This window comes from Sinocyclocheilus rhinocerous, unplaced genomic scaffold (genome assembly GCF_001515625.1).
Source record: "Sinocyclocheilus rhinocerous isolate Xijiao unplaced genomic scaffold, SAMN03320098_v1.1 scaffold834, whole genome shotgun sequence".
NCBI classification, from domain to species: domain Eukaryota; kingdom Metazoa; phylum Chordata; class Actinopteri; order Cypriniformes; family Cyprinidae; genus Sinocyclocheilus; species Sinocyclocheilus rhinocerous.
This window is the reverse complement of record NW_015645089.1, coordinates 706,854-719,114: the sequence shown is the minus strand read 5'-3', so window position 1 is coordinate 719,114 and position 12,261 is coordinate 706,854. Positions and strand designations below refer to the sequence as shown.

The following is a 12,261-nucleotide window of genomic DNA, read 5'->3' as shown; positions in this document are numbered from 1 at the left end:
AAAAAAAATAAAAAAAATATCATACAATTTTGCCGTCACAGTAGTGGCCGCTGGAGAAACCTGATATTCAAGCCACTTACGTAAAAGAGAGGACACTGGGTTGCTCAGTGTAGAGGCACTCGAACATTTCAGATCTGAAAAAAAAAGAAAAAAAAAATATCATACAATTTTGCCGTCACAGTAGTGGCCGCTGGAAAAACCTGATATTCACAAAAGAGAAGCCACTTACACACTATAAGTCATTTCAGGTCAGCCTGTGAGAAGGAAAAAGCACAAATGAGAATATTACTTTAATACCTCTACTGTCCTATACATCAGCGAGATTAAATGTAGAGCAAATGGAGATTTCTGCTCAAGTCACCTGCTCCTCAGATATTCTGAGAAAGACAGCTTCAAATAAAACAAATCTGACATCTCCAGAACGTCTGCTGGGATCTCGTCACAGTAGTGGCCGCTGGAGAAACCTGATATTCACAAAAGAGAAGCCACTTACACACTAGAAGTCATTTCAGGTCAGCCTGTGAGAAGGAAAAAGCACAAATGAGAATATTACTTTAATACCTCTACTGTCCTATACATCAGCGAACAATTTTGCCGTCACAGTAGTGGCCGCTGGAGAAACCTGATATTCACAAAAGAGAAGCCACTTACACACTAGAAGTCATTTCAGGTCAGCCTGTGAGAAGGAAAAAGCACAAATGAGAATATTACTTTAATACCTCTACTGTCCTATACATCAGCGAGATTAAATGTAGAGCAAATGGAGATTTCTGCTCAAGTCACCTGCCCCTCAGATATTCTGAGAAAGACAGCTTCAAATAAAACAAATCTGACATCTCCAGAACGTCTGCTGGGATCTGAAAGAGCAATAACATTTTTCTCTGGAAGAGCTTTTATGAAGGTAATAATGAGCGTAAATATGAAACAGATGAAATATGAGTGATTCTGTGTTAATTAACCTGCAGGTTTTCAGAGCAGAACTGTTTGCACTTACTGTATGAATCAAGCGAACACAGAACATAACATCAATAAGGTCTGACTGGCTTAGGCTGAACCAGAACTGATTACACCATAATTTAACACAACCATATTTAATTAAGCAGCTCTTTTTAGCAGCTCTTTATTACTAGTTATTTTAGGATTTATGAGCCATTCACTTGTAGAACTGCAAAGCACGCACACACACACCTCCCTCTGGGTGAATCTGACAAATCCTGTCAAGACTATGTCTGTCATTACCCCAAAATAAGAAAAAGAAAAAAAAAAAACCTTGTGAAAATGTAGCCTGTTTTTATTTTTGAACCAGAACTGATTACACCATAATTTAACACAACCATATTTAATTAAGCAGCTCTTTTTAGCAGCTCTTTATTACTAGTTATTTTAGGATTTATGAGCCATTCACTTGTAGAACTGCAAAGCACGCACACACACACCTCCCTCTGGGTGAATCTGACAAATCCTGTCAAGACTATGTCTGTCATTACCCCAAAATAAGAAAAAGAAAAAAAAAAAACTTGTGAAAATTTAGCCTGTTTTTATTTTTTTATGATATATATATATATATATAGCCAAAAAAGTATATAATTTAAATTCTAAAATATTAATGCATTGTGGCAGCATTTACTGAGTTATTAAAAAACACAATGTTTACATAACACATTACATTATTTCAGTACATTGAGAAACTAATGAAAATCATCCCATTCCAGAAAATAAAAAAAATTACTAAATTACTAAAAAAACACACAAATTCTAAAAAGAAAAAAAGAAAAAACACACAAATTCTAAAAAGAAAAAAAAGAAAAAACACACAAATTCTAGAAAGAAAGAAAGAAAGAAAGAAAGAAAGAAAACAACATACCATGAAATAAAATACAATTTTATGCAATTGTTTCATTTTGATTTTAGGTTGAAATATGACCTGGGCATGGGAATCACACTTCTTTCAATAGAAGTTCTATGCAGCAACATAAAAACTGCCATTGTGAGTTGTTTCTGTAAGTAATCCTAATTGTATGTGCACAAAACCATTTAAAAACACAAGTGCATACAAAACACACAAGCACACAACACTTCCTCTTTGTGTATTGGCTGCATGTTAGCAGTCTAGAGGAAGTCAACAGTGCCAGATTGAGGAGTAAATGTCAGCGGCGCACTCATTAATGATGTGTCGACGTGCGGCTGGCACACACAAATGTAAACAAACAATGCTCTGATTTGCATTAAGCAGGTATGAAAGGGTTTGCTGGTATAAAATCAGTAAATGCCTCATTGATTGACGTGGGTTTCATCACCCACTGACAGATGATGTAAGTGACCTTGCTTATGCAAAACTGCCATCATTAACCCACTCACGAATACAGCCTAAACATTAAATGGTGGAATAAAGCGCACAACTCTAACTCAATGTTTCCAACTCATATGCATAGATTCAAGTATTTCCCATCACACCCACACCATAAGCACTTACATCACAGAAAAGAATGCGCACACACACAGAGTGATGATCAAGTGCTTGCATAGATATTTATATCGAGCGGTGGCAGGCGCTGCCGGCTTGGATCGATACACTCAGCTGTGTCTGTATCGTTCTGAGGTGCATTCTAATAGCTCTGAGAGCCAAAGTTAACTGCCTGCTACAATACAGTACACATCAACCTCTTTCCAGCATTCACACCAACCTCTCTGATGCATTATAGCATAAGAGCACTTGATAATGCGATCAGAACATTTCCAGGAATATTCACCACCTCGTCTTTCACAAATGAGCATATGTCTGTCCAGCTATAGATTTGAGCTGTAGTAAAGAAATAGTTCATTCAAAAATGAAAATTTGCTAACATTTACTCACCCTCAGAACACCCAAGATGTAGATGAGTTTGTTTCTTCCTCAGATATGGAGAAATTGACCATTACATCACTTGCTCACCAATGGTTCCTCTGCAATGAATGGGTGCCATCAGAATGAGAGTCCAAACAGATGATAAAAACATTACAATAATCCACAAGTAATCCACACCACTCCAGTCCATCAAGTATTGCCTTGTGAAGCGAAAGGCTGTGTGTTTGTAAGGAACAAATCCATCATTAAGACATTTTTAACTTCAAAACGTTGCTTCCGGCTAAAATACTAGTCCATAAAACATAATAATGCTTCCTCCAGTGAAAAAGTCCATCTCCTGTTGTCCTCTCACATCAAAATCCACACACATATTTGTTTAGAACTGCTTTGGGCTGTTTTCACTTGTAAACAATGTGTGAATATTTCTCTCTCGATTCAGATGAGATGACTTTTTCACTGGAGAAAGCAATATTATGGATATAAGGCTTGTATTTCAACCAGAAGCAACAGTTTGAAGTTAAAAATGCCTTAATGATGGATATGTTTCTTGCAAACATGCAGCTTTTTGATTCATAAGATGTTAATTGTTGGACTGGAGTTGTGTGGATTACTTGTGGATTATTCTGATTATTCTCATTCTGACGGCACCCATTCACTGCAGAGGGTCTATTGGTAAGCAAGTGAGGTAATGCTAAATTTCTCCAAATTTGTTCCCATGAAGAAACAAACTCATCTACATCTTGGATGACCTGAGCATGATTACATTGTTAGATTTTTTATTTTTTTTTGACTAAACTATTCATTTTAACATGGTACAATTTACGATGGCAAAGCATCAGTAACATCTGCCCTGTAACAGCAGCAGAATCCAGAAAAGTATGTGTGAATGCTTTTATTCTGCTGCTGCCGCAGATACAGTACACGCTGACGACACCCCCCACTTCTCTCCATTTATCTATCTGTTCTCATTCTTTGTCCTACATGAACAAGCTGCAAAGAAAGCCACGAGACAAAAGAAGAAAGAGAAAACTGCTGTCTGCTCACACCTAAACATCAGCCTGAACACAATGCTGTCTAACACAATACTTGCAATTGTAATGAAATTCAGGGTGAGATTTTTCACAAGCATGGTATTCAATCCTCTATCTCCCTCCTACTGTCTAGCTCCTCTTTTAAACTGAGCTCACACATGCATAGACATTACATGTGAACGGCTTCTCACATGGGGAGGTTTGATGTCTATCAGCTCTGACTTATTGCACCTCTGCACTGAAACAATGGGTAATTGAATACATACACACACACATAAAAAAGCAGTTTTCATATACAGTAAATGACACAAAATCTGATTCCTCTAATTAACTTGCACTGAAGTAATTTGCGTTATTAATGTTGTGTAATGGGATTTGAAACATTTCAGCTCGGTTCATAATTCAGAGGAAATAAATGCTGTTTGGTAATGGAAAATGCAAGACTACACATGAATAATTTTAGCAGGTCAACATTCCAATTTAAAATCAAACTTCAAAACAGAACAATTCTAAGGATAAGGACAGAGCTGGAGTTAATTCCTATTCCATTCGCATGCAAAGTGATTTCAGCACCTTGGACAGCAACCTTCAGCACCGCCACGAGTCATTAGACATTATCTATTCCCTCGGGCTCTGAAGCCATCTTCACTATTCTGACAACATCTCTCAAAAAGCTTGCAAATACTTGCCACAGTAATGAAAAGCATCTACTTAACTCACACAGGAATGTACATATGTACAGAGACCCTAGAAAGGACACTTAAGCACCATTTAAAATGTCTGAATGCCTTTTCAACACTTTTTGTTTGTAATAAATGAAACAAGTTCATAGTTGTTCATGCGACTAATCTTGAACTGACTGCGTATATCCAATAAAAAATCATCAAAACACCAGCTTATTAAAAGACACTGAGCAAAAATGATAAAGAAAAGTGAAATTAATGAAGAAAAACACTTCATTTCATCCCAGATGCAACTTGCTTTAATATTTTCTATCTAATGCAATGGCATTTAGACATTTTAATGTCTGTGGCTTAAGTGGCCAAAAACTTTCTGCAGTCACTGTAGAAATATGACAAGTCATACTAACCCAAGCATGCTTGCATATTTCATATTGATTGAAGGTCTTCAATCAGTTGCACTCCAACAACTCCAAAATCCAGTTTCAATTTGGCACATTCCAGAAGATCTGATTCTACATGCTGAACTGCATGCTTGGCCTGTTTAAATTCAAGTCTTTCTTCCTACCCCGTTTCCTTTTTAATTTTCCCCCTCAATCCACCTCCTTGGGTTTTGATCATTTTTAGCTAATTAAGCCCTTTGAAAAGCCCAATAACAAACCATCAAGAGGAGGAAGAAACTAAGTGAAATGCAGATTCAGTGCTGCATCTCCCAGAATGCATCACAACAAACCCCCACAGCAACAAACAAGCAAGCGAAAGACGGCAGAGAAGGTTCATCGATGGTTCGCCAGGACCAAGCCACAAACCAAACGATGATATTGATGTAGGAAATCGTTCGATACTACAAATGAGCTACAGTTTGTTGACATAAGTCAAGTATAGATTACATAAACCCCAACCAACTGATCATTTACCAAGCACGGATCTAACAAGCCAAGATTAACCTCAGGGGGATGTATTAAACTGCAAGATGTGGGAAAAACTACAAATAAACACATATGCAAGTTACATGGAATGAAGGTCAATAACATGGCATGGAATAAAATCTATAGCCCTAAATTTTTCAGCACATCATAACAGCAAATTTGATCTGACTGAGTAGGATATGTAACTACAGTCATAACATGGCTTGGACTCTCCTGGCATCTTTTAAATTGTGCTTTTTTTAGATAATGTCTAAAAAGAACAAAATGTCTCCATTTAGATAATTTGTGACCAATTGTGTGACACAAATGTGTGATTGTAACCAAAACAAGAATGACTGTTCTAATTATATATTTTGTCCAGGTCAACATTTAGAACATCATTCATTCAAAAATGAACTCTGTGGACACCAACATCATACATCATTAGCTTCGCTACCCTTTAGCAAAAAATAAAGTAAGATCATTACTTTGAAATATAGAGACAAGGACAACCTAGATGTAATCCACAGCAAGGTGACATTGTCCCTATGACCGTTACTGTCCCTGAGCGGTTCTTCATCACAGTGAAGAATCCAGACAGCAGCGTTAGCGATCACCACACAATCTCTGAATGACACCTTCACTTACAAAAGTTACACCTCTCATTCTACAGAAGAAAGAATCAAACAAGCTCTGAAGAGAATGCATGAAAGACAGAAATGCAGTTAAGATAGCATTTGCATGCACTTTAGGGCACCACAGTAACAATCATCTATGAATAGTTTTTGACAAAAAAAAATGCACAAAGGCTCTTTGTTTGGACACATTATTGATGTGAAACAGATTTGCACAACAGGGAGTGCTGTTAAATATGGACCAAGCTAAATTTATTGAAATATTGACAAAACAGGCTAGGTAAATGATGAACGTAGGGGAAAAATATATAAATAAAATTATTGGTGGGTATTGAACAGAGGAAACAGAAGCTGAATGATAAGAAACAAATAAAGAAAGACCATTCTGCATCCGTGACAACCTCAGGAGAAATAACTATACTTTATAATAGATGAAGTATTCCGATGTTTGTCGTAAATGGTTATGGATAGAACTGGCAAAGGCAAACAAACATAAACTATTTGGTTTAAAAAATAGCCACTTTGTTGTCAAAGGGGAGTAGAATTTTTTTTTTGTTGGACAGATCACTTTCTAGTACGTAATTATGTCACTTGAGTAATGCATCAACATTAAAATGACCCCCAACATACACACACACACAAGCAGGATTTATATTAAAATGCCATATGTTGCACAAAGTTGTATATCATACCTGAAAAAATAAGTGGAGATTTCCCTCAAATAATCAAACATCAATTCTGTCCATCCAAAGTCATGATGCGAGTGTGTCTCTCTTTCTCCCTCTTGTGGACACATGTAAAAGTGACATTGCATTAAATATTCATCTCAAATGTTGTGTAATTTAGTAAGCAGTGGACAGGTATAACAACATACCTCACAGAAAGACTCAAATCTAAACCAAGGTCTCCTTTTCTTGTCCAAACCCATCGATGACACATGCACACAGGCAGGAACACCAGACTGTCTCAACCTGACTCTCCTAGCAGCAGTGAGACCTTGATAGGTTAATGTGCATTTTATAATTTGTCATTTGAAGCGCCATACCAATACATCAAGTCTATTTCTCACAAACAGTATGCATTGGTACCCTTTTTATTTGATTTAAGACTTTGTATTTTTATTAAGAAGGCTATACCAGACGCATAATCACTATACATTGATTTAACATTACCTTTACAATTAAATCTTTCACTGAAATTACAGAATAAATATATGCACAATTTTAACTTTGTCAAATCTTTGTGAGAGAGAGAAAACATTAAAAGTGCTTCCTAAAAATCTGTTAGTGATAGTATCCAGAAGCATTTTTCTTAAGAAAGTGCGTGTAACTCCATAAAATCTTGAAGTGTCATTAGATATTCACAAATATTGATCCTTGGGTGCGTCCTTGAGATAGATCTCTGTCTTTTGCTATATAGAAAATTAAATAGACCACTCAACGGGTAATACGTCGCTGTATTTCTATAGCAGGTGAAGTTTTTGCTCGATAACCTAGCTCCTTCTGCAGTCAAAGTCATGCAGCAAATTGCAAATATTCTACAAACTGTGCCAGGCGCTCCGGAGGTTCAACAAATCTGTTCCGTACAAAAATAATGGGTGGTAACATTGCTGGCTACTCTGAAAAAAAGGCACTTCATTGAAAAATCTGAGTATGGCCTTTCCTCCAAAAGCGACTTGGGGGAAATGTGTGTGAGAGTGTGTATGTGTACGTGTGTGAAACATATAACTTTGCCATGCTTCTTTTTTGATACGTATTCTTTTTGGGCGTGGAGGGGGGGAGTTTGTGTAAGTGAGTTTACTCTTTTTTTTGTTTGTTTCCAATTCAATTAGAATCTATACGATTTCTCCAAGACTTCTAGGTAATCCGGCTTGGTTTGGAGTTTTGCCCTTAACTCGAGGTATTCACTTTGGGTTTGCTCAGGGAATCCTTTCCCCGCAGTGAAAAGTAATGTTTCTTTTAATCTGGCGTCTTGCTGTAAATCGGGGTATTGCATTCCGGGGGGATGTGCGTGTGCAACGTGCATGTCCTTTAATTTGGGAACGGTGCCGTACAGGCAGTCTACAAAACCCACCGTAGGGGTCGGTCTCTGGCTGTCAATCATGGTAGGGCAAAGCACTCCGTTCTCGTGAAAGCCTGCCATGTCACCTGACTGATTGATGGTGACAATGGTGTTGAGCTGGGAATTGGACACAGCCATCGTCCATTCCTTCTCTTTCTCCAGAAGAGTTCGATAATTACTGTTATTTTCCTTGGTTTCTGCAAACTGCTCGCCCTCGATCTCTCCTTCTCGTGGTTTGTAAATTGGATTGTTACACATTTGAGTAACGGGATGGGGGATGTAGTCGTAGACGTGACCGGGTGGCTTCTCAGGCGAGGCGGTCTGCCTCTCTTCAAAGATCTTGCACTGCATTTGAATGCCCGTAAGGTCCACCTCCTGACGCTTCCTGAAGGGAAGTTTCTTTCGCCTCCGCAGGACGAATGCGAAGAGACTGGCGGCCACAAACACGGAGGAGATGAAGAGAATCAGTAGGCTGAGGATCAGCACGGAGAGTGGAACAGCTCCCGTCGCTGGCGCTTGTCCTAATTCAGAGCCGCTGGTGGCTGTCATGTCATTGGGCAGGACTGGAGAAGAAGCAGTGAATTTCAACTCGGGGCAGATGACCTCAGCCTCCAGGGTGCGCAGATCCTTGCCAAGAGCGAAGTCTGGGGTCTTGCAGGTCACTTCCCCCACAACAATGACAGAGCTGAGCTTCTCGATCCACTGCTTGAGTGGGATGATGTCGCAAGAGCAGTCCCAAGGATTCTGGTGAAGGTCGATTTGAACGATGGAGTGGAGATGCTCCAGGACTCCGCTCACGGGAAGATACAGAAAGTAGTTGTTGCGCAGGTTGAGCCTAGCCAGGGAGGTGCCAGCAAAAGCATCCATGGGCAGGGTACGCAGCAGGTTGTCATTGAGAAAAACCAACTGTAGGTTTGGCATGAGGCTGAAGGCGGCCGGTTGGATCTCTCGAATGACGTTGTACTCGAAGTACAGGTAACTAAGCGCCTGCAGACCACGAAACATGCCTGGAGTGAGCCTTTCAATGTCGTTGCCATTCAAGTATAAACTTTTCAAATTAGGTAGGTTCATAAAGGCGCCTTCTTGAACATATGATATCCGATTGTTACCCAAGTGCAATAAATCCAAGCTAGAGAAGTTCCAAAAATCCGACCTGTAAATTTTCTGAATCAAATTCCCACTTAGATAGAGTTTCTTGGCGTTGAGTGGTCGTGGCAGCAGCTCAGAAATGTTGTGGAAGCCTTTCTCTTTACAATTGACAGTGAGGCCCAAGTCATTGATGTGTAAATTGCACATGCACCCTGTCGGACAAATGATTGGTATAGGGGGTCTGGTCTGGTAGGCAGCGACTGGAGGCTGATTCAGCCCTGGGTAAATGCTACGAGGAGTGGGTGGTGTTTTTGTGGGTCTGGGCCGTTTAGTCGGCTTTACGTGTCTCTCTCTGTACTCTACTGAGGAGGCTGTGTTATGAAAAGATGACAACATAGACGAAGGCTTGGTGGGCCAGACATTTTCGTTATTAAACGGTAATCTGGGAATGCCATGTTTGGTCTCAAGCTCTGCTTCAGAGAGTAAAGGACAAAGTTCGCTTCTCTTGATCTCACGAAGGTCCTTACCGTGTAAATGAAAAGGGTATTCACACGTTATGTCGCCCACCAGTGCCGTGTAGGGGATGCGCTCCAGCCAGGTTTTGAGCTGCACAATGTCACACACACAGTTCCATGGATTTTCCTCTAGCTGGATCTCCATCAAGCTGCGACCGATGTATTCCAACGTCCCTTTATAGGGTAGAATTCTTAAGCGGTTGCCACGTAAGTCAAGGTGCGTGAGAGATACGGACCTGAATAATAAACTGGGTAGCACGGGTATCAAATTGTCGTTCAAAATAAGTACTCTGAGTTTGTGCAGGTTCCGAAACGCCCCGCTCTCTATTCTCTTGATGACGTTGTAATCCGCCTGAAGATACTCGAGGCTCTCCAGCCCCATAAAAGTGTCATTCCTGAACACCTCCAGTTTGTTTTCATGCAGAAACAGCTTTTTCAAGATGCTCAGTCCATTGAACGCGCCCACATGTATGTCCTGTAGCGCATTATTCCCCAGATTGAGTGACACGGCATTGTTGAGGTGCAAAAAGCTGTTAAAATACAGCTTGCGCATGGAGTTCTTCGCCAGATTGAGTTTAAAGGGTCTCGTCCACGTCTGAGAGATCTGGCTGACATTTGTAAATCCTTTGCTGTCGCAGTGGACGTGGAAAATACCCTCCTTGACTTCACAGTAGCAAGGGTCAAAGCAAGGCTCATCTATTTCTTCCGACTCGTCCAACAGAGGAATCGGCGTAGTCCATCCTAAAGCTATTGTGCTTAGCAGGGTAAACCACAGCATCCTTCCGCCGAGTCTTGATGAAGTTAAGGCTGAGAGCCACTTCACAGCACTGCAACAAAACACAGAAAAAGAGCGTCAGATGAGAAGGCTCAGACAGCGAGTGACAGTTGCAATACTTTGAGCGTTTCGCACAATAAACTACACAACAAACACCTCCTTCTTCCACATCATGACATGTTTACGATAGAGATCATGCATTATCATGGGTTTGACATCTTTCACTCGATGATAGCGTGCACTACACCCAAAAACACATTCAAGGGCATAATCACCACTATTGTTTTTAACCACCGAAAGAAACAAAGCACATCTAAACTGTTTAATGCATATCACCATTAGAAACCGTCTATTTTGTATCTCACTACATCTGTCACACACATACAAACACAGTGCAGGACAAAAAACATTTGGAAAAATATGACTTTTGTCAATCCTTAATAATCATCCCTTTCCACGATCATGCAAATCTCAAAAACATTAGATCAATAAAACATGAATTAAAAAAAATAAATGCATACTTAAATCGAATCAACAGCTGCATCCACTTAACATTTCAAAAAAACAATGACAGGTGCATCCCAAGACTGTCGCCAAAACGCCAATTAGACCTTTAATGCGTATTTGCTTTCCACAGTCTGAATGCACTTAATTAGCGCAGATGTTATCAGCAGATCAGTGGAGAAACTCAGAGCCAAATGCTGCTGAGTGTGCCACACTCTGCGGATCTCTTGGATTTCGAAAGGAAAAAAAGGACCAAAAGCCCTCGAAAGATCCTTGTTTTCCATCCAGAAGAGACTGCAATTTTCCATGAAGAGCGCACTTTGTATTTTCCTCCCACCCTTCTCTGGTGTCCTGGCTTTAGCAATCAATTCCTATGTCCTTCCATTCCCAAGCGATAAAGTAGCGGATACCTACTCGGTTTTAGTGGTGTCCAAATTGACATCTCCAGGGTCTGGAGACGGGTGATCCCAGGTTGCCTCCGATGGTTGGCTACAAAGAAAAAAAGAGCATGCATTGGAATGAAACGCTTTTAAAAAAATCTCCGTATTTTACGCACAAATAATAATAAAAAAATATCAATGTTAAACTTAATATTAAACTTGCATTTTAGATATTTTTACTAAAAATACGTTTGCTAAAACACCTTTAAAACTGGGAGATTGGTACAGCAGTCTGCGCAGTTACATCAGAAACAAATCAATGCATCATTTGATTAAATACAGAGATTATTCTGTGGATCACCCAAGTCATTCTCCCATCTCCAAAAAGTCAAAATTCACCTTTTTTCACCGGAGCATCCGAAATAAGACGAGTTTAAAGATTTCCTGTGCTTTTCCCCTGTCTCTCTCCCTCTCTTTCGGTCTCTCTCTCTCTCTCTCTCAGACCAAGAAGAGAGAAGATGAAGACGTGATTTGAATTAAATCTCCTTTTTTCTATAAAGGTTTGTTTATGATGCGGTTCGTTCAGTTCCGGAGCTCAGTTCCGCTTCGTGCGGTTCTGTTCGGTTGTCCCACTGCTGCGCTGCTCGCGTCTCTCATCGTGCCGGAGAAAAGCTTCGGATCGTCACGGAACTGAGCTTTAAGAAAAGCGAGCAGGGAGGGAGAGGGCAGAGATTGGAGAGACGGCGTTGGCGGAGAGGGTTGGGATGGAGGAGGCACGAGCTGTTGAGCGCGCTGAGTGCCGCACCGGGAGCGCGCGCGCATCCGTGTGCTCTCTCTC

General features: G+C 40.1%; 1 protein-coding gene across 1 annotated transcript; it reads right to left on the bottom strand.

The window, feature by feature from the left end:
• Positions 1–7,607: 7,607 nt before the first annotated feature.
• LOC107705787 (SLIT and NTRK-like protein 3) lies at positions 7,608–11,946 on the bottom strand. Its single transcript, XM_016509242.1, has 3 exons — positions 11,823–11,946; positions 11,458–11,532; positions 7,608–10,591 (listed from the first exon to the last, which is right to left on the bottom strand). The coding sequence occupies exon 3, from the start codon at positions 10,540–10,542 to the stop codon at positions 7,927–7,929; it is 2,616 nt and encodes an 871-aa protein (XP_016364728.1). The 5' UTR covers positions 10,543–10,591; positions 11,458–11,532; positions 11,823–11,946; the 3' UTR covers positions 7,608–7,926.
• Between the last annotated feature and the right edge of the window lie 315 nt (positions 11,947–12,261).